This window comes from Trachurus trachurus (genome assembly GCF_905171665.1).
Source record: "Trachurus trachurus genome assembly, chromosome: 7".
Lineage (NCBI taxonomy): Eukaryota > Metazoa > Chordata > Actinopteri > Carangiformes > Carangidae > Trachurus > Trachurus trachurus.
In genome coordinates, this window is record NC_139901.1 from 2,651,153 (window position 1) to 2,678,534 (window position 27,382).

The following is a 27,382-nucleotide window of genomic DNA, read 5'->3' on the forward strand; positions in this document are numbered from 1 at the left end:
GAATAGAGCATGTTTATGGTTGCTCAAATTGTTCAGGACAAAATAAAAATACTTTTCAGTTATTTTTTGAATGTTGGGGTGAAGCGGCCCAGGCCTGGAGCAGGTCCCAGTCCAGCCTCAGCTCTGCTGGATAAAGTCTGTAATTAGACTCTTTCTAAATGACCTCAAACATATCTTTGCCAGTTTTGGAGGATTTTCTGGCTCTTATTCAGACGTTAGATCATTTAATTTCTGCCTTCAGACAAAAAGGAGAAGTAGAAATACAGTAAATGCAATTTCTACAGATTCAGGTTTGAAGCTATGAAACTGTTTTTTTTTTTCAGTTTCAGTCAGTCTCAAACCATTTTACTCTTAAGTGAGTGTCTGCTGTACTGTGTAGCATATCCTTTAACACACGCCACACACACACATTGGTAGTAGCTATGTCTGCTTGTACGTCAGGAAAAGGAAGTGGTATGGAGTATGTCCGAGAGAGATTTCCATTGTGCCAATGTGCCAGTGTGTGAGTGTGTTTCCTGTACTGTGTTATTACACCCACCCTAGTGTGTGTGACTGGATCTTGACCTTTTACTTGACCTTTTTTAACTTCGATTGTTGACTTTCACTGATCTCAGTGGCAACAATGCAAACTGTAGGTCACTTGGTTTAGTCACATTAGCGTCATGTTCTAACAGCTGTGAGGAAGGAGACGTCATTGGCTCAATTTGTCCACAGAGAATTGTTCAGGCATGTTTGTGTAAAAAAAAATTTTTCTCCTGGACCACCAGAGCCCAGTTCACTGTTACCACTGGTTTTACTGTTCAGGAACTGGACCCACTAAAGCCACAGAAATAGTTCAATTCTGAGTGAATCTCGTGGTCCTGAGAAGTATCAAAGTTTTATTTATTTATCTTAGGGCAGCACAATGAACCGTAACCATAACCATAAAGGGACATTTGCAATCACAATACGTGCCCATATAATACAGTAGCCTATGATGTTTTTTGCACATCATTCAGCCCTAATTGAACATATTGTATCTTATGTTGTTCTCTTGTGTATTTGTTGGTAAACACTGTGTGTTTAAATCTGAAGTAGTGTATTAGTGCTCCATTATTTATTATCATTTGATTAGTCTGACAACTCATTAATAATTAAAGGGATAGTTCACCCAAAATTCAAATTTCACTCATTATCTACTCACCCTCATGTCGACTAAGAGATGTGAGAATTTTCAGAGTCCTCCGTGCCTTCTCTGAGTTACGGGGGGGGCCGCGCAGCAGTATTTGTCCATATAATGGTTGTCAATGGATACCTACCAACTTTCTTCGTCCAAAAAGACACACCAAAAAACATCCAAATACGTCCATAGTGCTCGTCTGTAATGTCCGTCTTGTATTGAAGCCCCGACATGAGAAATTGTTCCGAAAAAAATTAAATAAGTCTATATTTCAAGCTTGTTTGTAGCGGAAGCCATTTCTCATGTCGGGGCTTCAATACAAGAGGGACATTACAGACGAGCACTATGGAGGTATTTGGATGTATTTTGGTGTGTCTTTTTGGGTGAAGAAAGTTGGACAAATACTGCTGCGTGGACCCCCCCCCCCCGTAACTCAAGCCGTTTTCCCACTAAAATTAGCGGGTCGACGCGGGTTTTTTTAAACGCGGGTCGACCCGCTAACAATCGGCATTTGGCCCCTTTCCCATTGACCAAAATGAGCCGAGTCTGCCCCCCCGCTGAGGGATCAGACAGAGCATAAACCAGTCGCCCCGCTCTCATCCGCGGTGCAAGAGACACACACAGTCATGCCACAGCCGTCCGCCGCGGAGTGTCCGTCCGCCGAGGCAGACTCTCTGGCTGGCTGACCTGGAGCACCAGGACCGCGGAGGACAGAGAGTCTGCTGCGGCCGGATGACGGACGTCCGTGGCACAACACAACACGTCAGTTAAACAGACTGTCGCTTCTTTTCTTTTCTTTTTTTCTATCGTTTTTGGTCAGTGTTCTTTCATCTTTTGATCCCAGTCTCGGATGAGACCAGGACGCGACCGGCGCGATGACGTAGCGTCACGTAACGTTCAGTGTCATCACGTAAATTAGCGGGTCGACGCGGGTCTGGCGTTCCCATTGCAAGCCGAGCCGAGCCGAGCCGATTAAAGGCGATTTTAACCCGCGTCGCTTGCCGAGTCGTTTGACCCGCGTCGACCCGCGTCGACGCGGCTCCGTGCGCCTTTCCCACTGCCACTAAAAGCCGATTGTTAGCGGGTTTAAACGGGTTTTTTGGCCAGTGGGAAAGGGGTATCAGAGAAGGAACTCACAGCTCTTAGTTGACATGAGGGTGAGTAGATAATGAGTGAAATTTGAATTTTGGGTTAACTATCCCTTTAATGCATCATTTAGGCTTCTTAACTCACAGCTTCATGTGTAATATCATAGACAGACACTGGGGCATTTGCAAAATAATCTGCTTTTAGATTATGTAACTTGTGAATTTGATCAATAATCACAATTGCCAAGAACTTTTCTTTCAACCAATAAATAGATAAATTAATCAATCATCTAATCTTTTATACCATTTATAGTGGGAGGGTTACAGGGGCCCAAAAGCAAATGTTTGCGCAGCGCCCCTCAGGAGGTTAATCCCCAACAGCCCAAAGGCCCAGAGAGTCCACCTTCAGACCTCAAGACTAGGACCTCTGGTCTGAGGGTCAACAGAAGGATAAATAAAATTCCAAGAGATTTACAGAGTTCAAGTGCTACTGAACAGATATAACTTTAGTAACTGTACAAACACAGGTAGGCCTAATGATCATTATTATCATCATATTATACCAGCTCTTAGTACAAACTTGTTTACACAGTCGGAAACAGAAGTGTAAATAAAGCTGTACTTCCTTGTGTCCGTCCTCCACCCGTTTAATCAAACACAACAAACCCACAAAGAGAACAAAACTGTGTCTGAGTTCTGCCTCAGTCTGGGGTTTAATAATTAATGGCTGATTCATCAAATGGGGTCCATTTCTGATTAATCCTTCTGTTCCACGTTCACCTCCGTTTATGGTTATCTCTCTGACTGCAGATTTGTACTTGTATGTAGTTCTGCACTTTGTAGCCAAAATTGTGCAGACACCCACAACAGTTGATGTCTAGGGAAACTGGACTTGTTAAAGGGATAGTTCACCCAAAATTGAAATTTCACTCATTATCTACTTACCCTCATGTGGACTAAGGGCTGGGAGAAGTTTCAGAGTCCTCCGTGGCTTCTCTGAGTTACAGGGGGTCTCGGCATACAACATTTATTTAACACTGAAGAAAGCCAAGGGCTGAAACGCGTCCGTCAGGCACTGCTGTGCGTTAAATAAATGTTTCAAGTTTATTTTGTGAGTGCTGCCATTTCAGTTTTTTTCATTGTTTCGATTTTTGAGCCAGTACCCAGTTTTACCTCTACACAAGAGTCGAGCACGCCATTCCCTTTGTTCTTCGTAACAAAAAGACACACCAAAAAACATCCAAATACCTCCATGCTGCTCGTATGTAATGTCCGTCTTGTATTGAAGCCCCGAAATGCAAAATTGTTCCGAAAAAAATTAAAGGGACAACGAGGAGTTTTGGAAAAGCGAAGTGTTTTCACACTACATTTATGAGCCTCCGTGCGCACCTTAAAATTCTTTGACCGGCGCAAGACAGACTCATGTTTTCATTCACCAAGAATTAAAGTCAGAGGTTCGAAGACGATCACATACCGTCGTAGTCCCGACCATAAAAGGCGATTCGGCGGCGTTATTCTCATGACTCGCCACAAAACCAAAAGTTATAATAACAAAATAACGATATAGACAAAACAATATATTTATCTAAAATGGGCCCATTAACAAGTGTGGGTAGCGGAGATTCATCCACATTAACGTGAGACTTTTAAATAACCAAATAGAAACTCCTCGTTGTCCCTTTAAATAAGTCTATATTTCAAGCTTGTTTTGTAGCGGAAGCTCCTCTTCCCGGTTCGTCAAATTTGGACGAACCAGGAAGAGGACGGACCCTGACGAACCGGGAAGAGGAGCTTGGAGGTATTTGGATGTTTTTTGGTGTGTCTTTTTGTTACGAAGACAGTTGGTATCCATTTGCAACCGTTATATGGACATGCACTGCTACGCCGAGACCCCCTGTAACTCAGAGAAGCCACGGAGGACTCTGAAACTTCTCCCAGCCCTTAGTCGACATGAGGGTGAGTAGACAATGAGTGAAATTTCAATTTTGGGTGAACTATCCCTTTAAGTTGAGTTCTCTGGGATAATCATGACCTGGACGACTGAAAACCTTTGTGGTGGATTTCCTGTTTGGGCATTGGATTGGCTTGCAGAGTCCTGACCCCTGTGATCCAAACCTGGCCACCAACATCAGTGCTGGACCTGAGTGATGGTGCCTGAATGGATGTGGAGATGTTAAGCTGTCCACATACTTTTGGCCATTAAGTAAGTTTTAAACAGGCCAGGTGCCTTTGCGTGTTTGTTTGCTCATTGCCTGTGTCCAGTTGGAGTCAACTGAGCTGGAGACATTTGAATAGGGAGAACCTGCTGTCTCCAGGTGAGACGGATGAGACAGATAGAGAGAAGGGGACCAACAGGTTTCCCTACAGGCAAATTCTGTTGCATCAACACAAACTAGATTCAAACAGGAACTGAGCTCACAAACATTTTACCAGCTGCTGTTTTTCATTCCATCTCCACCTTCCATGTTCACGTCCCTGGAGTATATTCCACCTCCCTGAACATCCCAGCAGCATTGCTCGTGAATAATTGTTGATGTGAGAGTTAAAGCTGAGATGATGTTTGTGGAGATTCTTCCTGCAGAACCAATATGTCAGCATTATTTACAGTTTGTCCACCTAACTTGACTGTTTGCTTTCTGCTAGAGGTTTTCTCAGCCTCCACGCATGGCTTCTTGCTGTCAGCAGGTTGTGTTGATGCTTCTTTACCAAGAGCTTCAGCCATCATTGAGTTTAAAAGACAAGAGTCTATTATACATTGTGTAAGTGACAAGCCTCTCTCTTTAATTCACCTCAGATTGATTTTGATTGCTGCTGATTACTTTTCATTACCTGTCCAGGTATTTTGATTAAAGGGATAGTAGCATTTTTTTTAAAAAAGTGGGGTTGTATGATCTACAAATAGCCCCTAAGTACTTTAATTGTAGTAGAAGACTCCCCTGCACTCCTCCCGTTAGCAACGCCAGCCCATAACCCTGCCCAGAGATTTACAACATACATTGTTGTGAATGGACCCAAAGAAACGGCCTATTTTCGCAGCCTAAAAGAGGTTTTACGTGAAAAACATTACACAGTTCCATTGTTCGCTATAATATCATTTTTTCCAGCCCTTCAAAGTGCAGGAAAAACACAGTTTTTATTTGGAACTAACCAACTCACGTATCCCTCCGGCCCAGGGTTCTATCCCTTTAAGCAAATGTTTCTGTATAGTAGTTGTGGGGTTGGGTTTTTTCCTGTTGTCAAGCAGCAGAGGTGGAAGACACCTGGATGAATTCAAATACCTCAATCCATATTCAAATCCGTTTTCCTGCAGGCGGGAGGGCGGGGGAGGGGAAGTGGTGGGGGCAGTTGACCACAGTTTACATTTTGTCCTCAGTTTGACCAAAGAGAATCTGTGAGTCACAGAGTTTGTGGTTGATAGTGACATGCATTAACTTCAGCTTAACGCTGGAATGAAAAAAGAGGGAGGAGCTCACAGAGGGAAAAAAACACCAAGACTTTTCTGTTGTCATTGGAGGATGGGTCACAGCCAGTGAAGCTGCAGAGGCATCAGTGTTTAGAAAGTCACTCATTTGAAACTGAAAACATGGAGAGAAGTAAAGAATGGGGAAAAAAGGGAGGGAAGTGTAGGAAAATATATGATGAATGACTGAAAGAAAAATAATGTAAAAAGAAAAGAATGACAAGTAGAAACAGGAGGGAAAGGGAATGAAGAAAATAAAGGATGTGGGGAAAGATACAAAGAAGGAAAGTGAATGAAAAAAAGTTTGAGAGCTGAATAATTAGTGAGAAGAAAGGACAATGAAACAGGACAAAAGAGAAGAGGAGGGTAAGGAATGAAGAAAGTCAGAAGCCAAGAAGAAAGGGAAAATGTGAAGATAAAAAAGAAAAGAAAAGAGGGAATGACACAGTTTCAGTGTCGGCCCAGAGACAGAGTCAGAGTCAGAGTCAGTCTGATAGGAATACTCACACAGATGTTGACAGTGGGTCACCTGTCAGAGAGCTGAGCCAAACGTTAGTCACTGAATCAACATACCTGTGTGTGCGTGTACACGTACGTGTGTGTGTGTGTGTGTGTGTACTTTGTGAAAAGAGCAATCAGCAGTACCCACCCACAAGCGTCGGGAAAGACATGCACACACACCTGGGACTGGGACACACGGCAGACAAAAGAACTGATTGGCTGTTGTCATTGGTTGGGGAAAGAAAGAAAGAAAGAAAGAAAGAAAGAAAGAAAGAAAGAAAGAAAGAAAGAAAGAAAGAAAGAAAGAAAGAAAGGAGTTGGTGAAAGAATTGAAAAAAGGAAAAGTGATAATGAACAAAGGAAAAGGTAAAACTGCGGATTTGTTTGCAGATCCAGGATGTGCAGCATTTATCAGAGAGGGCGAAACTTTTAGAAACTAAAACATTTCACACAATCTGACAAACCAATTACACAGACACACTCAGAGTTTCTGTTCTTGTGATTTAATTGTATCAAGTCAGTGTAATGTATATTATTAATTTTCTTTATATTAGTATGTTATGTTACAGTATATTTCTGGGAGTTCTAAAATCAGACGTTTTAAAAAGGCAACACATAAACTGAACTACCGGGGTTGTGATATAATTAGCATGAATCCTTATATATGGACTGAGCAGGTTGGAGATAAAGCCCAGAGCTTTGTAGGTGATAACTGCAAAACTGTATTGTGAACATGTGTCATCTTACCTTTATATAACCACAATCAGCCAATGTCCATCTTCCCTCTCTGCCTGTCATGAGTTCAGTGATTAGATGAGTTATGTGAGCAGAGCTCATAAAAGCTTGATCTTCTAATAAATTGCAGCTGCAGCTTCCCGCAATCACTTCACACACCTGTTTTGTTTACATGCTTTGGTTTTGCTTTGTAATTGGCTCGTATGGGTCTGACTGAACCAGCATGCAAATGTCTGACCCTTATTGCAGCAGTTTAAAAGATATTGCAGACACATCATACAAAACTAGACTCTTATTGTGAAATTAAAGGTAATGAAACATTGATTATGTCACAGTCCAGTGGATCATCTTGGTTTCTACCTGTTCTGGTTCAGGGGAGGGAAACCACAGTATGAGAAAATATGTTACTTTTCAACATTTCCTGGAACCTGAACCATCACCAGTTTTCTCCTAACTCACACACTCACCTTGGAATTAATGATTGAGGCTTTTGTCCCCTTAAGAAATACAAGTCCCCTTAATGTGATGGTGTGAACAAATTTCGGTCCCGCCAGCATGAGTAATACCAGGACCACACACACAGACACAGACACACACACCTGGCCTCCTGCTGATTGTAGTTAATGTGTTTATGAATGGACAGGTAATCCTGCTGAGTGCAGTCTGTCTGCTCACTGCATGAAAAGAGAGATTTAACAGGTGTGTGTGTGTGTGTCTCCACCGAGCCCCCCTCTGTTTCCTAAACACTGATGGTAAGAGAGATTTCCTCTAATGACCGCACACAGAGTCGTGCTCTGACTGGTCAGGTATCCCTGCTCTGACCTTAAATAGTCACATGTACTTTACATAAACAGAAAAAGAAAAAAAAAAGAGAACACGAAGCTAAATGTCTAATCTGAGCCGTAAACCTGCAGAAAACAAGATTACTACACATCAAAATGACTTTTTCCACTTGCTTCCAGACCAAAGAGAAATACAAAGCATGAACCTCCATGATCTCCTAGTTAGACCTTAAAGGGATACTAGCATTTTTTTTTAAAGTGGGGTTGTATGATCTACAAATAGCCCCTAAGTACTTTAATTGCAGTAGCAGACTCTCTGCACTCCTCCCATTAGCAACGCCAGCCCATAGCCCTGCCCAGAGATTTACAACATACATTGTTGTGAATGGACCCAAAGAAACAGCCTATTTTTGCGGCCTAAAAGAGGCGTTGCTAACGGGAGGAGTGTAGAGAGTCTTCTACTGCAATTAAAGTACTTGGGGGCTATTTGTAGATCATACAACCCCACACAAAATGCTACTATCCCTTTAAAACACAGACGCTGATAGATATTTAATGTCGTGATCAGATCTTTTCTGGCTGAATCCAGAGGGTTTTGTCCCTTTTAAATCATCTCTGCAGTCACACCTCCATGACGTCTCTTTTATTCTCCCCTTCCTGCACTCATCCGCTGCATGCCCCCCACTGACAACTCGTATCCAAATAAAGCAGACATGTGTGGACGAGTGCTGTTGTGTTTCTGTAGCTATTTTGAACACGTAAATACAGTAAACATATTTAGTTTTGTGTTTTGCTAGAACTACTTCCTGTTTCTTTTTGCGCACGTGGAATGAAAATTTGAAAAAAAAGCAGATTGAAGAGGTCACGAAGAAGTGCTCTGAGGGACAGATGTTTTGAGGCAGAAGTTTTTTTTTTTTTTTTTTTTTAATTCTTATTAAAGGGATAGTTCACCCCAAATTGAAATTTCACTCATTATCTACTCACCCTCATGTCGACTAAGGGCTGGGAGAAGTTTCAGAGTCCTCCGTGGCTTTTCTGAGTTACAGGGGGTCTCAGCGTAGCAGTGCATGTCCATATAACGGTTGCAAATGGATACCAACTGTCTTCGTAAACAAAAAGACACACCAAAAAACATCCAAATACCTCCATGCTGCTCGTATGTAATGTCCGTCTTGTATTGAAGCCCCGAAATGCGAAATTGTCCAGAAAAAAATTAAATAAGTCTATATTTCAAGCTTGTTTTGTAGCGGAAGCTTCTCGAAGCTCCTCTTCCCGGTTAGTCAAATTTGGACGAACTGGGAAGAGGACAGACCCTGGTTCGTCCATACGGGAAGAGGAGCTTTCGCTACAAACAAGCTTGAAATATAGACTTATTAAATTTTTTTCAGGACAATTTCGCATTTCGGGGCTTCAATACAAGACGGACATTACATACGAGCAGCATGGAGGTATTTGGATGTTTTTTGGTGTGTCTTTTTGTTACGAAGACAGTTGGTATCCATTTGCAACCGTTATATGGACATGCACTGCTACGCCGAGACCCCCTGTAACTAAGAGAAGCCACAGAGGACTCTGAAACTTCTCCCAGCCCTTAGTCCACATGAGGGTGAGTAGATAATGAGTGAAATTTCAATTTTGGGTGAACTATCCCTTTAAACCTACAGTATATAACCAGTTGAAACCGATAGAAATCTAAATCTCTTTTACACTGGTGGTGACCTGCACAAGAAAGTGTGAGTTCTGGTCCCACACTGGATCCTGAGATGTGTTGTGTTGCATTGGTGCATTTTAGATGTGACATGCTGAGCTGCATGCTCTCAGCAAAGAGAAACTACAGATCATGCTGTTGAACAACAGACGTGTTTGATTGGGGTCAGCGGTGCGGTGAATACTATCTGAGCCCAGGGGACCTCTGCTCTCTCTGAACATATGTTGGTCATAAGATGCTAAAAAGTTGTGAATGTGAGGACCACCAGCTGTGTGTCATCGCTTCACAGCAGCTGACAAGTTGACCAGTGTGACTGAGCCGCTCGACGCCACTTGACGTCTCAGTGTGAACTCACAAAACCGTCCGGTGAGAACAAGCGTCTAAAAATAGAAGAGGAGTAACCACAAGCGGCAGATCGAAGCGAAGCGTCAGGGTGTCGTTTCCTGTCCTCTTCAGAAAAACAAAAAAAAGCACTGTATCATTGTGTCTTCACAAATTTTTTAACAAATCAACTGCAAGTCACCCCACAGCCGGCTGCGGGTCAAACCATAGTGATTCATCTCTGCTCACCTCTCGTGCACATGTCTGTGAAGGTGAATTATTATGTTTCATGGTTGTCGCTATACTGCTACTGAGTTCAGATCAGTTTGCAAAGTTTGCGCAACATCACTGTTTTATCTGATCCTGCTCGCTCAGTGGAAGTGTGAAACATAAAGAATGAGCGTCATATCAGTGTGAATCTAAACTTAGGGTGTGTATTTAAGTGCAACATTCTCTTGTGGGGAATTAATTGTCAGCCAACACAGTGAAAAATAAAACACTCAGTATATCGGTTGATTTTTGAGCATCAAAAGTGCAAATGTGCAGCAAATTAAAATACCCAGACAGCATAAAAAAAAATGTTATTAATTAACCCCTTAAATCCCATCATCAGCACCTGAATGACTAATGATGTGTCTCCTTGTCTGGTCTTTGTCTGCAGGTTGGTAGATGACCGTTGTGTGGTCGAACCCGCAGCTGGAGATTTGGAGAATCCTCCAAAGAAATTCAGAGGTAGGACTGTGTGTGTGTGTGTGTGTGTGTGTGTGTGTGTGTGTGTGTGTGTGTGTGTGTGTGTTTGTGTGTGTGTGTGTGTGTGTGTGTGTGTGTGTGTGTGTGTGTGTGTGTGTGTGTGTGTGTGTGTGTGTGTGTGTGTGTGTGGGTGTGTACTCAGATAAGAGCTCAGTTATTCGACATAGAGTTTTATACTGTTTTCTAGCTTGGGTTAGGGTTAGAAAATGACTTTCAAATGAGTTCTGACTATGTTTTGTGGTTGATTAATAAACTGATTAACTAAATTAAATAATTAAAGGGACAACGAGGAGTTTTGGAAAAGCGAAGTGTTTTCACACTACATTTATGAGCCTCCGCACGCACCATGAAATTCTTTGACCGGCACAAGACAGACTCATGTTTTCGTTCATCAAGAATTATTTTAACCACAAATAGCGGTTTTCTGTTGTTGTTGTTGTTGTTGTTGTTTTTATCTTTAGGTGTATACTTATTTATTTATCCTTGCCTATATTAATATTAATTTAAATCACTTGCTTTGAGCAGCCTACTCTGTCGTATTAAGTATCCAATCATGTTGATAAGTTTTGTGCAATGGTATGGAAATGTTTGTATTGTTTGTTAAGTGGATGTATGTGTTTTTATTGGGTGGCAAAGCAGTTTCCCCTTGGGGATCAATAAAGTTTTCTAATCTAATCTAATCTAATCTAATTAAAGTCAGAGGTTCAAAGAGGTTCAAAACGATAGATTTAGTGAAAATGGAGCCATTAACAAGTGTGGGTAGCGTAGATTCATCCACATTACAGTTTTTCTCTGTTGGTTTGGCTCATTTCTTGAAACAGAAATTACATTCTTAAAACTATAAGACCATTTGGCCAAACAGTCTTACAGTTCTGCACAACATTACAGCTCACTAGCAAAAGCGCATATCTCTCCCAGAACTGTTCACACATGCTTCAAAACTAGATTCCTTTACCATGTAAAGTGTCAGTACCATCAAAATGGCAAAGATCTTTCTCAATTGCTTTTGGCTCATTTGCATTCACTTAGTGCTTTTACCAAAAATAAACTGGATGGTTCAGCATAACACCATGGATGAGCTGCAGAACCTCATATCTCTCCCAAAACAGTTTACTTATGTGTCAAAACCAAACTTCTTTCTCATGTAAGTAGTCAGTGCCCCCAAAATGCATCATCCCTGTGGCATTCTGTGAGCACTGCAAGTCAAAATGCTTAGATGTTTTGTCACTATGGCAGAGACGTATAAAACCTAAGAAAAGGACTTTACAGTAAGAGCAGCCTCCAAAGTTTGACATCACACACACTGCACTCATATTGCCAAGGAAATTGTAACAATTTTTATTCACATATAGCCTACATAAAGTGACTCAAGATTATGTACTGTAAAAACAAAATGTATAGGCCTACAGTTCTCTGTACATGTATGAAATATGAACACAAAAAAAACAGAAAAAATATACCAAGCCTATAGTGCAGTAAACAAAGTTTCACGAGTAGAGACATTTTCACTGGTCATCACTGTCATCACCCTCTGTCTCCTGGCCACCATCTTCATCCTCCTGACCATCCATACGCTGCGCTCTGATTGGCCACATATTTTCATCAACATCACAGCGGATATTTTCCCTCGCGATGCAGCGAGGGAAAATATCCGCTCTATATAAGCTCTATATATACGCGTTTGGCAGCATTCACAATCATAGACAGCACCAGTCAGGTAGCTAAACAGCTGATTGATTGGTCATCTGAGATGTAGGAACTCCTCCTTCGTTAGTCAAGTTCTAATTTCACCTGACTGTCAATTACTGTCATAAATTTATGAAATGCTGCAAGAAATTCATATGGTTTTCATGGTATTAGCCTACAGTATGTTGACTAATTTTGACAGTTGAACAGACTATTGTGCATATGATGATTTACACAGTGAAATCATGCTGACATGTTTTGGAGAGAGCAACCATTAGACTGAGAATCAACTAATCAGCTTAGATCAGCAAGATCTATTCATTTGGAAAATGTGCTCAATGTATGCTCATTGTGCTAACTCTAGGGTACTTGTACATAACCATTTGCAAAGATGCACTAAGACACTTGAGACATGTACGAAGACATTTGCAATTTGATTAAATCAATGAGAAATGCCATTCTGTTGTGAACATTTTCAAGGTGGTTTGGAGATTTGTCCATGTTATTTTGAGAATGTAATTTCTGTTTCAAGAATTGAGCCAAACCAATAGAGAAAAACTGTAACGTGAGACTTTTTTATAACCAAATAGAAACTCCTCGTTGTCTTCACTGAGACAGAGTTAATCAGTGTGATCAGTTATCAAAACAACTACTATAGTGATGTAGACCTAGAGAACAACATCTTCCTGATTTATGTGCACAGTTGGATACATAGGAATTTATGTTTTGATCAGTTGGGAAATTGCATTCTTCAATATAGGATTAATTGTAGTATAGCTACATAAAAAAAGAATAAACAAGCTGGTTTGTTGGTAGGTGTCCATACTAAGTCCTCAAGAACTAATGACTGTATAAATCAATCAATCAAATGACCTCATGATAACCAGAGTTGAGAACAGCAGGTGCAGGATGATATCTGTCTCTAATGTTCACTGATGTTACAGGTTTGTTGACATCAACAGGAGAACCATTTATATATCAGGAAATGTGGAATCATGAGAATTTTATTTTGTCAATTTAAGTAAGATAGAACTTATTGCACATTATGATGTAGTATTTCCTGGTGGGGGCCCGGCCTCCTCCGTCCTGGTTTAGGTCCTCAGTCCTGGGTGTTACCATGGGGACCCATCAAAACCCCCAGTGTATGAAATATAAATAATGTGTGTGTGTGATGCGAGTCCAGCTTCAATCATCAGAGAGAGAGGGAACATTTTCCACTGGCCCCTGACTGATGAGGGCACACTCATATATATATATATATATATATATATATATAGGCTATATAAATATAAAGCAGCAGGTTACCATCTGCTCTGTGAGTTCTGGGACAGTTGAACTAGTTTAGAAGTAGATCACAGTGAGTGACTGACTCCTCTCAAACTTCTCCTGCTCCAATAATCAGAGTGAAGATGTTGATTTACTGTAATTTAGTTTATTTATAACGACCTGCTCATCTGGAAACATCTTGATTGGTTGGCTGCCATCTCTGAGCACGGTATCAAACATTTAAATCTTAGTAACAAGCCAGAGCCTCTAGTTATCTTCCATTTTTGAACACGTCTCAGTGTGTGTGAGCTGATGTGATACCATCAAGAAGTGCCAATCACTACTGAGAGAGACGGATTGCTCTGAACTGGGTCCAGACCAGGGTCCACCAGATGACACTGTGGGTTGGAGAGCCTACAAACTTGATCTCAGTCCTGGACAGCAAGAGAGAGAGGAGAGAAATACTTTTCCTTTATTGGAGCTGATAGAGACATGAGGCCTTTATTAGACTGGTGACATGAGGCGGTGGGATAGAGAATAACAATGGTTTTCCATTGTTTGTTTTCTTTTTAGATTTTTGTGATTGCACCACATTATCAAGACTTTCACCATCCAACATGTTGTCAGCATAGAGAGCCTAAGCGGAAGCAGGAAGTAACGGCGCCATGGGACCTCAACTCTGAAAAACTCGCCATTCAAATGAATGAGACTGAACATTTTATTTCGTGATCCGATTGAATTGCGCCATGAGAAAAAAATATGTCCTCTACCTGTTTAAAACATCATGTTTCATGCCGAGAAATCAGCCGTTTATCATAAAACGGCAACAGAAGAATGTATTTTGTGTAAAGACCGCTCTACGGACTACAGATCTGTGTCCCACAAAAAATACGTCACCAACTGACACGGGAAAGCGCGGCATTTGGTGTGTGACGTCACCTACTGGACTTGTAGTCTTTCTGCTTACAGATTCTTCTGAATTTTATTCTACAATAGCTTTACAACAAACTGCTGATTTCTCGGGATGAAACGTGATGTTTTAAACAGGTAGAGGTCATATTTTTTTCTCATGGCACAATTCAAACGGATCACGAAATAAAATTTTCAGTCCCGTTCATTTGAATGGCGAGTTTTTCAGAGTTGAGGTCCCATGGTGACCGTTACTTCCTGCTTCCGCTTAGGCTCTCTATTGTATTCAGGAAAAAAACTGAAGGCTGAATAGTGAAGACAAACACAAGGTTGTGTTTCATGACAAAAAACACCGAACCGGAAATTAATTAAGTCCTAAAGACACAACCAAGCGTGTGTGTGTGGTTGTGGTTGTACGTGTCTGTGTGTGGCTGTGTACACATGTTAAAAACTCATTTCCCTAAGTCAAGATGACTTAAAACCTGGATGTAGATATTAACAGTACCATTTGGAGTGATTACACATAGGCAAGTGCTGTTTGCTTTAGAACCCCACACACCTGCACGCACACACACACACACACACACACACACACACACACACACACACACACACACACACACACACACACACACACACACACACACACACACACACACACACACACAGTGTGCAGGATCTGCTGGAGGAGAGTCAATATTTACCTCTCCTCTCTGTTTTCTCTTACATCCTTTAACCACTGGATTCTCTGCTCCATCTTTTGTCTTGTATCACATTTTATTGCCTAATTTTATTTTATTTTATTCATTCATTTCGGACATGTTAACAGACTTCATCACACATTATCTCAGTTAAAGTAATACAGCAACATGGCCAAAAGGGACAGCGGGAGAAGCAAAAGCTTATCTAGTCCTGCCCCCAGTACCCTCAGAATACATTCTCTTCATCAAGATTTTTTCTCTTTCTATAATCATGTACAGTATCTAGATTATTATTGAAACAGTTGAAGTCTTCCTTTGGTTATGTCTTGTTTTATTAGAGGGGCTTTTGTATTTTGTCAAATCTACTAAACTTGGTTTTATCACTATCACTTCCTTACATTCAACATGTGAAGCTGGTCAAAGTCAACTTTGTCACTTTATGGTGGAATTGAAACAACAGTTTGCTCGTCATTTCGCACAATGCAACATTCAAGACAAAAAGACATCGAGACCAACATCAAAGTATAAAATACCTAATTTAAAGAAAAGAACATTTTATATACATAGATCAGTTATGTACAGTATGTTAATAATAAATGCTAAACTGGCTAGTGTTGTGGTGTTTGTGTTGTAGAATGTTGTTGGTATGTAGGCTATGATTTTTGTACTCTTACGTAACTGTACCTTATTTTTCCTTACCTGACTATACCTAACTTAAAGGATAATTTCCGTTTTTTACAACCTGGACCTTATTTCTAGCATAAAATATGATCATTTACTCACCCAGATAACTTTGGTGTCATTTGGAGTTGTTTTGACGAAATTAGCCCCAGTGGAGCGGCGCGTATAATGCAAGAACACAGGGCAGCAGAATGCAGCCTCTAAATAACACATTGTCCGCCGCAAAACTTGTTCATTTCGCCAATATTTTGTTATGATACGCTAGTGCTATTCCCCTCTGAGTCCGGGGTTAGCTGTTATCAACATCCGGGGTCTGTAGGTTGACCTACTAACCTCTGATCTGGATGATGTCATCTCCGACCGCTGCCCGGCTCATTCTGATAATAATCATTCCGCCTCGGCATTTGGGTCCGCTCAACTAGCCGTAGCTTTAGTGAGTCCAGGTTGAGGAGAGGAAGCCTGTGGAAGCTGAACTTCATCCAGCTGCTCATTTTGTTCTGACAAGTCAGAAACACGCAGAAACAAACCATAGTATTAGTGGTAGCAAGTTAGCCGCGCCGCACCGCGGTCGGAGATGACATCATCCAGGTCGGAGGTTAGTAGGTCAACCTACAGGCGCAGCATGTTGTTAACATGCCACCACGGGCTCGGAGGGGAATAGCGCTAGTGTATCATAACAAAATATTGGCGAAATGAACTAGTTTTGCGGCGGATAATGTGTTATTTAGAGGCTGCATTGCGTGCCCCGTGTTCTCGCATTATACAGATATACGCGCCGCTCCACTGGGGCTAATTTCGTCAAAACGACTCCAAATGACACCAAAGTTGTCTGGGTGAGTAAATGATCGTATTTTATGCTTGAAATAAGGTCCAGGTTGTACTTACTGTTCCTTAACTTGTATTACCTTACCTTACTATACCTTACCTAATTTTACTGTACCATACCGTCCTTATCTTGCCATACTATGCTAAATTTAACCATAACATACTATACCTTACCTTACCATACTGTACCTTGCCTTATCCTATGTTTATTTCTTGTTTTATTAGAGGGGCTTTTGTATTTTGTCAAACCTACTACACTTTTATACACTTTTTATCACTATAATCAGTGTTTTTTTACTTCCTCACGTTCAACATGTGAATCTTGTCAAAGTCAAAGTCAACTTTGTCACTTAATGGTGGAATTGAAACAATACCTTACTGTCCCCAACTTGTACTACCTTAGCTTATCTTATCTTACCTTAGCTTAGCTTAGCTTAGCTTAGCTTAGCTTAGCTTACCTTACTATGCCTAATTTAACCATAACATACCTTACCTTACCATACTGTACCTAACCTTACCAGAGGACAAGCTGCAGTCATTATGAATAACATTACATTTCTCCGGTGTCAATAGTTAAAGGTACGATATGTAAGAATGTGGCCAAAATTGTTGCTGCAGTCAAATTCAAAACACAGCAGCGCGTTGTCCCCCCTCCCCTACCCACCAGACTCCAGGTTGCCAGACAGCGACGCGCTAACCTCCGCTCTGCTCACTCAGTCAGTCTCAAAGCAGAGTAAAAAGCTAAATATTCATCAACAACCTCACTGTTTTATTGCTCTGACTCACAGTAACTACGAGCGGAGTTCACGTCACTCAGGTGATCTGCAAGTTATTGTTACATTCACCGCTCCGACGCTGTGTCTGCAGCGCTGACACACACACACACCCATGCACAGACACGCACACACACACACTGTAACCCCGCATCTACCGGAGCCGTAGTGCGTGCTCTTCACGCCGTAGATGAGCCAACATATGAGACGTCTTACCGCAGAATAAACGACGCGAGCCGCTCCGGTTCTCCTCCACTTTCTGACGTCGGATCATAAAACATGAGGACCGGAGACAGGCGACCTGACCGGGACAGACTCCTCTCATGAACCGCTCCACACGTTCATAATCACTTCATTTACCATCGGCTCCATTTCGCCACATTTCCTCCCTCTTTTCTAACTTTCACTTAGTAATTCTTCCCTTTAGCTTTAGCGTTAGCAGCAGCTCAAACTAACTAGGCTACATGCTCACAACAGTCAGCAAGCTGTGTAGCCTATTAAACGACAGAGCGACAAGCCGCTTCTACCGTGTGATATCAAGCAAATATGACCAATAACCGATAATAGAACACAATCTTTTTTTTCATGATCTCGTTTTATCTCCCAGCCGTATTTGCAGCTCAGTGGAAGCTAACTGGCAGCCCGGAGGCTGAAATGCCACAGACGCTGTGACAGGGAGAGAACGCTGGGTGGCGACACAAGCCAACCATAGAAATTCAAAACATAAACATGATTTGCGGTCCGCAAAATTTTTTTTTTAATGCGAATATCTTGGCTGTAGGATTGTTGTTGGTGAGTTCAGTATGTTATACATTATTCCTGAGTCTCTATTAGGACGATTTTACAGCCAGTTGCTGTAGATTTCTTACATACTGTACCTTTAACTTGTCATGTGCTGACAACACTATTATGTATAATATCAGGTTACCCTAAAAAGAAATTCTATTTTACAAGATTGACAGTGCGGGCAACCTCAGCTTAAAGCAGAAGTAAGTGATATATTTGTGTTAATATAAGTCTTAAATAGTTATATCTTCCGACAGCAATCACTTACATAGAGTGTTTGGTCTGAAACACGGGTCTGTCAGTCACTCTGCTCTGCTCTGAGCCGAGGAGAAAACATTTATCGTATCCTACAGTTTTTATCCAATGAGGAGAGAGAACGGCATGCAGGGCTGTGTGTGCAGCCAAGGGACGCCGTGAATGTGGTGACGTAGGGACGAGGACTGTTATGGTGTGTTCAAGGAAACTCGTATTTTTCCGACCGTGAAGTCGTACCAGTTCGATCTGGTACGAGTTCACCGGTCGGAAGTTACGAGTGGCCGTTATAGTGACTTTCACCGGTAAAACAGGTCCACACCAGTTTGATGTTCTGAAACCAAAACAGCCAATTAGTTTCAGAATGCTCACTCCACTGACCAATCATGACTAATCACACCAGCTAGTTACAACGCAGCACAAACTCTGATCGACTCTAACTGTAGAATAAAACTGAATTAAATTCAAATTTAAACAGAATATGCATAATAAAACCAAAAAGTGACTTTATTTATTTATTTTTAGAAATTGAGACCAAATGACTAATGACTGTCTGTATGATTTGCTCTCCTGTGTGTTCACCTAGACTGCCTGTTCAAGGTGTGTCCTATGAGCCGGTACTCAGCTCAGAAACAGTTCTGGAAAGCCAAACAAGCCAAACATGAGAAGGACAAGATTGGTGATGTGGTTCTACTGCAGAAACTGCAGGTAACAGACACACACACATTCCACACACACCTGAAACCTTCATCAGAGAGTTTTCTGTCTTTGTGTTAAACACATATGATACAGTATGTGTGTGTGTGTGTCTTGCAGCATGCATCGAATCTGGAGCAGAAGCAGAATGAGACAGAAAACAAGAAGGTCCATGGAGACGTTGTAAAATATGGAACTGTCATGCAGGTAAATAACTTGTTTATAATCTGTCGTCACATTTCAGCATCAACACCACTGATGAGACAACGCACAACCTGATTCAAGTGGTGTGTGTGTGTGCGCAGCTGACAAAGGAAGATAATATTTGATCATGGTCCTGGTCAAGAGCCTGCAACAGTCATAAAGATACAACACCACAAAGCAGAAAACTGATGTCAAAGAGACTGAAACAACCAGTTTTAAAGTTCATACAATCATGTTTATCCTCCACAAACAGCCACAGGACAGAGAGCTGACAGCTGGTAGCTGTTGTTAGCATGTTAGCTAACAATACGCGTAGGGTTGCCACCCGTTCCGGACGGAACTGTCCCGTATTTGAGGATTAAATAGAGCATTTCGTTTTGAATCAATACCAGACAGGATTTTCCCGCATTCTGTGGAATCGTCCGAAAATACAAACACTAGTGACAACAAATGTCAGACTAACTAACAACTAACTATGTTGGCGAATATTTCCTGTGGTGGATGGTGGCCTGTCAGATGTGTGACAGCTTCAGGAGAACAACATTCTCCTGATTTATTTATCAAGGTTGAGGTGCACAGTTGGATAAATAGGCATTTATTTTTTGATCAATTTAGGAATTGCATTCTTCAATATTTGATGAATTGTAGTATATATATAAAAAAAAAAATACGCAGTTCCATTGTTCGCTATAATACAATTTTTTCTAGCCCCTCAAAGTGCATGGAAAAACACAGTTTTTATTTGGACCTAACCAACTCACGTATCCCTCCGGCCCAGGGTTAGCGCCCACCGATCAGCAGTTGGTTAGGTCCAAATAAAAACTGCGTTTTTCCTGCACTTTGAAGGGCTGGAAAAAATTATATTATAGCGAACAATGGAACTGTGTATTTTTTTTCAGGTAAAACCTCTTTTAGGCCACGAAAATAGGCCGTTTCTTTGGGTCCATTCACAACAATGTATGTTGTAAATCTCTGGGCAGGGCTATGGGCTGGCGTTGCTAACGGGAGGAGTGCAGAGAGTCTTCTACTGCAATTAAAGTATTTAGGGGCTATTTGTAGATCATATAACCCCATACAAAAAGGGTTACATTTCATGAAAAATATAAACTCATACTTTTACTTATCATACTTTTTACAGTAAAAAATCTAATTATCAGGTGAACCAGTGTGTGTAAGGTAACATCCACTGCTATATGACAATGGGCTGACTCACACTCCTCCCTTCCCATTTTTACAATGGCAACATGTCCTTTTGATTGTGCCGATATGTATATAGCTGAAGACCTATCGTCATACTGTACACACACACACACACACACACACACGCAAACTCACAGCGACAGGCTGGGTGTGGACCTTGTTGAGTGAAACAGAGTAAGTTATTTAGATAAAGATTCCTGTGGGATAAAGGTGTGTGTGTGTGTGAGTGTGTGTGTGTGTGTGTGTGTGTGTGTAGAAGGTGTGGAGAGAGTAATGTGGGTCATAGCCATAGCACTCCCTTAAACTGCAGTATAAGCGATATATCCGCAGAACATGTTTGAACACACACATATTCTATTTTATAAATTCTGTATTTTCAGTTTTTCATGTTCAGCCTCAAACTAACAATATGTTGGTCTCTCAGCTCCAGGCCCACTGGTTCATATTGCAGATAGAAAACCAAACTTTTGCCATTGCAGCTAACATTAGACATTGCTCCTTTACAAACACCTTACAAATATAGTTCCATTTTTTAAGGATAGGCTCACACTACTTTTTTTCAAATTCCCAGGTGTAATTGTGAACACTAAGAGTTTTTTGCTTGTCGCGATTGTTCTTTCTACTGAGTAGAAATTAAAAGATGATCTCATGAGTGACAGTGTCCACAGTCGTCCTTCCACGAGGTTTCAGCCAACAGAGTTTGACAAATCAGGTGGATTTGTTCAAAGGTCTTTTATTTGTTACCACTGACTCTTTCACTGCAGATCATCTGGGAAACACAAATATATTTAAAAGACTGTAACTTTGCAGGATGTCCAGCTCATTTAAAGAACTCAGGTCGTTGGGAAATGATCTTTTAAAGGCCAGCATAATCAAGAGTAAGGATTGCAACAATGACTAACAATTATAATGCTCACATAGACACTTGAATGTTATTTTAAGACTATTTCCGGAGGTGGATTAGGACGCATTTGGTGCTGTAATGAGTATCTGTGTCAGCAGGACAGGATTGCTTGGTTTGAGCTTGGTTTGAGTGCAATTTTCATAAACATACAGTGAAATGAATGGACATGTGATGTGATCTTTGTCTCCAGCTGCTCCACATGAAGAGTAATAAATACCTGACTGTGAACAAGCGCCTGCCGGCTCTGCTGGAGAAGAACGCCATGCGAGTCACCCTGGACGGGACAGGGAATGAAGGCTCCTGGCTCTTCATCCAGCCCTTCTGGAAGCTCCGTGCCAATGGAGACAATGTAAACACACATCACAGCACACATCAGTACAGGAAGTCGCGCACCGCAGGCCAGGTTTACAGGAAACTGACTGCTCGTCCCCAAATGAGGAATCCTAATGACCTGACTTTTACTGCTGTCGTGCCATAATGACAAATATTTTAGTTCTATAATGAAATAAAATACATATTTTCATACTTCCAATTACCCTTTCCTGTCATAACACCTGTAGGCCAGTAATAATTGGAGCAAAACTATATTGATACAGCACATTTCATACAAAAACACCATTTGCTTCAAGTATCACCAACAATGGCACCTGCAGTAGTCATGTGCTAACAGAAGCACCATTATTAGAAACAATATTGTGGTAAATTGACTGTAAATTGTAACTCAAGGATCACTTACTTTCTACTTCTGGAGCCTTTAGCCATGAAAATCTCATAAATAGACATTGAGTCAAAAATCAGTAGCCAGACATTTATCTAAGAATGAAGAATTAACTTTTCAAGTGAACTCTATTTCTAGAGCACATTTAAACGCAGCTTGAGCTGAGTAAACTGCTTTACCAATGACAGTAATAATGATAAAAGTAAGTAACACAACAGATAAGTAAATCAGAAGAAAATCACAGCAAATATACTATATAGACAAAAAAATACTAATACAACAAGAAAACACAAAGGAACAAATACATGATTGTGATTTCTTGACAGTGGACTAAACCTTATGAACAATAGAGATGCAGGGAGCATGTCTAATATCTAATGGCAATAGGGTGCATTCATTTACCTCTACCATCTGCTCTAGTTGTAGTTGTACAGGCAGAGTTCTCTTTTTTTTTTAAATTTATTTTTAATTTCTTTCTTCAGTTCATCCATATCATATATACACATACACACAAAAAAACAAACAAAAAGAAACAAAACAAAACATACCCTCTCATGCGTACCTATACTGATTAATACAATAGTAAATTATGTTACTAGTCATCAAATCAGTAATAATAACATAACACAAGTATCAAGTGAGTAATGGAAATGAAAAATAAAATAAGTAAATAACAAAAAATATATATTATAATAATAAATAAAATAAAAAACACAAACAGCTATAACACAAATTTTTTTTTTAAATAAATTATATATCGATCGGCAAATTATTAAAGAAAAAAGAAAGAAAAAGAGAGAAAATGCAACAAAGGCAGAGTTATCAATTGTTATTATTGATAAATAAAAATCCAAACCAAAACCTTTACTCTGGACCGTTTAGGGTTGTGTGGCAGAACTCGTCGTACCCTAGAATGACAGTGGAATAGTCTTAGTTGCAGTACGAAGCATCAGTGTAAAGTTGTAAAGTGTTATTAAGACTATAACTGATACCGGTTCATCAAAAAATTGTATTGGCTTCCGTATTGATCCTGTAGATCAGAACGTCTCAGACATATCAGTAGCGGTGTGAGGATTGAGTGTGAGCTGTTTGATGCAGGTGGTGGTGGGAGATAAGGTGATTCTGAACCCGGTGAATGCTGGTCAGCCGCTGCACGCCTCAAACTACGAACTGACTGACCATCCAGGCTGCAAAGAGGTGAGACGTGCACTAAACACACACACAGCTGCTCATACTCAAACTGAGACTGAGACTGGGACTGATCAGGATTATGACTGCCTCAGAACCAGCTGGAAAACGGATAAATAATATGCTGTACTCACATAAACATCTGTCACTCTTGTTGTTTGCCATTAGAGATTTAATTTCCATCAGTTCACCAAAGCTGGGCAGCATCAAACTTCTACTTAGCCTACACTCTCAGCAGTGCTTCTAATGCAGGTTGTATACTCCCTCTGCAGGTGAACTCTGTGAACTGCAACACCAGCTGGAAGATCAACCTCTTCATGATGTTCAGCGACCACAGAGAGGAAGTCCTCAAAGGAGTGAGTGAACAGTACAGCCACTCTCGCAGTTGATCAGCTCTTTGGCTCCCCTTCATCTGTGACCAGTGGTTAGATTATCAGTTCAAAGAATAATTCATTTAAACAATTTTAAAAGGCCCAAAGCTCTTGAAATTCTGTGTAAGAAAACTAAATATTAGAGCAAAGGCTAAGAATCACAATGACCTTTTGAAAATTCCTTCACTTTTATTTGATCTTTCTTATAATCCCTTTTTTTGTAACCACAGACTTGTACCTTTGTTTTTTGTTTTGTTTTTTCAATCAAAGAACCAGATGTTTCAAGTTTCTCATCTTTGACCAGGAGAGTTTTAAGTGACAATGTGACAATGAGACTTGTTCTTATGGGATTTCAGTAATCCCCTATTATATTTTAGTAATAGGGGCACCTATTATATTGAGCAGAAACTACAAGTACTTCTTGAATTGTCCTTTATTGCTTCTTTAATTGTCTCTCTAACCCTAACTCCCTCTCTCTCTCAGGGCGACGTGGTGCGTTTGTTTCACGCTGAACAAGAGAAGTTTTTGACTTGCGATGAGTACAAGAGCAAACTTCACGTTTTCCTGCGAACCACGTTGAGGCAGTCAGCAACCTCAGCAACCAGCTCCAACGCTCTGTGGGAGGTTGAGGTAAACACACGCACACATACACACAAGTACACACTAACACAGGACATTTCCTCTGAAATGGTGTCAAGATTTGTTTGTGTTCTGATTGGTCTGTCAGGTTGTCCATCATGACCCCTGTCGTGGGGGGGCGGGACACTGGAACAGCCTCTATAGATTCAAACATCTGGCCACTGGCAACTACCTAGCTGCTGAGGTAACCACGGCAATGCTGGATGGATGGATGAATGCACAAAGGACTGGATGATAATTGTGGATTGACCAAAATAATGTACTTGGTAGACATGAAAGAATATCTGATTATTTCTGCCACTTAATCACTGTGGCAGTGATTTTGTACTTAAAAAATAAATGTGTTGTTTTGTTTAGAAAAATATTTTCAATAACTTTTACTAATTTAGTTATGGATGGATGGATGGATGGATGGATGGATGGATGGATGGATGGATGCTTGGTTGGTTGGATGGATGGATGGATGGATGGATGGCTGGATGGATTCTTGGTTGGTTGGATGGATGGATGGATGGATGGATGGATGGATGGATGGATGGATGCTTGGTTGGTTGGATGGATGGATGGATGGATGGATGGATGGATGGATGGATGGATGGATGGATTCTTGGTTGGTTGGATGGATGGATGGATGGATGGATGGATGCTTGGTTGGTTGGATGGATGGATGGATGGATGGATGGATGGATGCTTGGTTGGATGGATGGATGGATGTTTGGTTAGTTGGATGGATGGATGGATGGATGGATGGATGGATGGATGCTTGGTTGGTTGGATGGATGGATGCTTGGTTGGTTGGATGGATGGATGGATGGATGGATGGATGGATGGGTGGATGGATGGATGGATGGCTGGATGGTTGGTTGGATGGATGGATGGATGGGTGGATGGATGGATGGATGGCTGGATGGTTGGTTGGATGGATGGATGGATGCTTGGTTGGTTGGATGGATGGGTGGATGGATGGATGGATGGTTGGATGGATGGATGGTTGGTTGGATGGATGGATGGATGGTTGGTTGGTTGGATGGATGGATGGATGGATGGATGGATGGATGGATGGATGGATGGCAAGTATTTACTCTTCTTTGTGGTTTCCTTTGAAGTATCTTTAAACCGTGGTGTCTGCTGTTGTTCTAGGAGAATCCAGGTTATAAAGGGGACAGTCCAGACCTCTCCTCCTCGGTGAGTCCAGCTGTACAGTTTGAATACTGTACTCCCCTCCCCTCAAGAAGCTTGTGCCTCTTGTCGGGCCATCATTGTAAATAAGAACTCGTTCTTAATGATTCAGCCTGGTTAAATAAAGGTTAAATTAAAAAAAAGAAAGAAAAATAATCAGTAATACCTCTATTTGAGGTACAGAGCCTCCTCAACCTTACCCTGGCCTCTGACCTCTCTGTAGATGGATGGTAGTCATAGCAACAAGCGCTCCCACGGCGAGAGGATCAAGTACAAGCTGGTGGCAGTGCCTCATGGGAACGACATTGCCTCACTGTTCGAGCTGGACCCGACCACGTTACAGAAAACTGATTCATTTGTGCCACGGTAGGAAAAACCAGATGCAGATGTTCTCTTAAGCAGAGATCAGACACACACAAACACTGCCTCAGATCATACAAAGAGCGTGAATAGTCTCAACCGAGCTGCTTGTCTTCCAGAAACTCATATGTACGGCTGAGACATCTGTGTACCAACACCTGGATCCAGAGCACCAACGTCCCTATCGACATTGATGAGGAGAGACCCATCAGACTCATGGTGAGTGCTTGGTGAAATAATATAATAAATACATGAAATGAACAGGTAGCCACAGCCTGACCTGTGATGGTGCTAGAGAACAACTTTTTATTGTTTTAAAGTGAAAACAAGTACAGAAGTCAGAAAACAATACAGGTACATTGCCATCAAAAAAAGAAAAAAAAATTAAGGGATAGCTGTCAAACAGTTGTTGATGATGAGGATCAACAGTTATCATGACGCATCCTCTGTAGACCATGAATATTTGTAAGTTCCTTCAGTGTGTAAAGTGTATGTAAACATCCCATATCCTCATCCTGCAGTTAGGAACATGTCCCACTAAAGAAGATAAGGAGGCCTTTGCCATTGTCTCAGTTCCTGTGATGGAGATCAGAGATCTGGACTTTGCCAATGATGCCAGTGCAATGTTGAGCACTGTGGTGGACCAGTTCAACCAGGGCTTCATCAGCCAGAATGACCGGAGGTACAACACTATGTGTGTATGTTATGAGTACAACTGCTGTGACTATGTGTGAGTTTGAAAGCTTGTTTTATATCCACAAATGTGAAGAACCAGGATTTTTGACGAAAATGTTTCTCCCATTGCAGGTGAATATTGACTGAATTATTTCCAAATGCTAAGCACTGATTAAAGAGATATTCATGGGAGCACGAGCAAGATCATAAAGAGGGGACGAGACAGCGGCTGTGGAAAAGTTAATATCTATGGATGTTTATGTTTCTCAGATTTGCCATCAAGCTGCTGGAGGATGTGGTTTTCTTTGTGGCCGATGTCATTAATAGTGGTCAGCCAGTCATTGATGTCGTCATGACCAAAGCCAATCGAGAGCGACAGAAACTGATGAGAGAACAGAACATCCTCAAACAGGTTTGATCCGAACTTTACACTGGGATTTAAACAAAAGCAAAAAGCAAAATTCAGTGACTAACACCTTGTGTGTTACTGTGTGTTTAGATCTTTGGCATCATTAAGGCTCCTTTTAAGGACCGGGGGGGAGGGGAGGGTCCCCTGCTGTGTCTGGAGGAGCTGGCTGACCAGAAAAATGCTCCCTACCAGTACATGCTGAGACTATGCTATAGAGTCCTCCGACACTCCCAGGAAGACTATCGCAAGAACCAGGTGAGGAGGAACCTCATTATTCAATACAATCCTTTACGGTTTTATGCTGATGACACTGTAGTCTACTGTTGAACCAATTGAATCTCGCCCTGACTTCAGGGTAATTGTCAAGAAGTGCCATTTGGAGGCGCACTTCAGTGATTCTATATTGCTACTCCATTGCCACAAAAGACAGAAAAGAAGAAAAAGAAATAGGTTTGG

The 27,382-nt window shown here is 41.2% G+C and overlaps 1 protein-coding gene across 1 annotated transcript in view; it reads left to right on the plus strand.

Moving 5' to 3' along the window:
- Positions 1 to 27,382, plus strand: part of itpr3 (inositol 1,4,5-trisphosphate receptor, type 3) — a gene marked incomplete at its 5' end in the record, with an annotated part of 188,451 nt that overhangs the window by 9,413 nt on the left and 151,656 nt on the right. The window contains 14 exons of the mRNA XM_083975602.1: positions 10,416 to 10,486; positions 18,970 to 19,091; positions 19,200 to 19,286; positions 21,578 to 21,736; positions 23,204 to 23,302; positions 23,566 to 23,649; positions 24,148 to 24,294; positions 24,392 to 24,487; positions 25,444 to 25,488; positions 25,706 to 25,848; positions 25,962 to 26,061; positions 26,364 to 26,524; positions 26,788 to 26,929; positions 27,017 to 27,181. Coding sequence (XP_083831728.1) covers positions 10,416 to 10,486; positions 18,970 to 19,091; positions 19,200 to 19,286; positions 21,578 to 21,736; positions 23,204 to 23,302; positions 23,566 to 23,649; positions 24,148 to 24,294; positions 24,392 to 24,487; positions 25,444 to 25,488; positions 25,706 to 25,848; positions 25,962 to 26,061; positions 26,364 to 26,524; positions 26,788 to 26,929; positions 27,017 to 27,181 — 1,621 coding nt within the window. The remainder of the gene's footprint in view (positions 1 to 10,415; positions 10,487 to 18,969; positions 19,092 to 19,199; positions 19,287 to 21,577; positions 21,737 to 23,203; positions 23,303 to 23,565; positions 23,650 to 24,147; positions 24,295 to 24,391; positions 24,488 to 25,443; positions 25,489 to 25,705; positions 25,849 to 25,961; positions 26,062 to 26,363; positions 26,525 to 26,787; positions 26,930 to 27,016; positions 27,182 to 27,382) is intronic.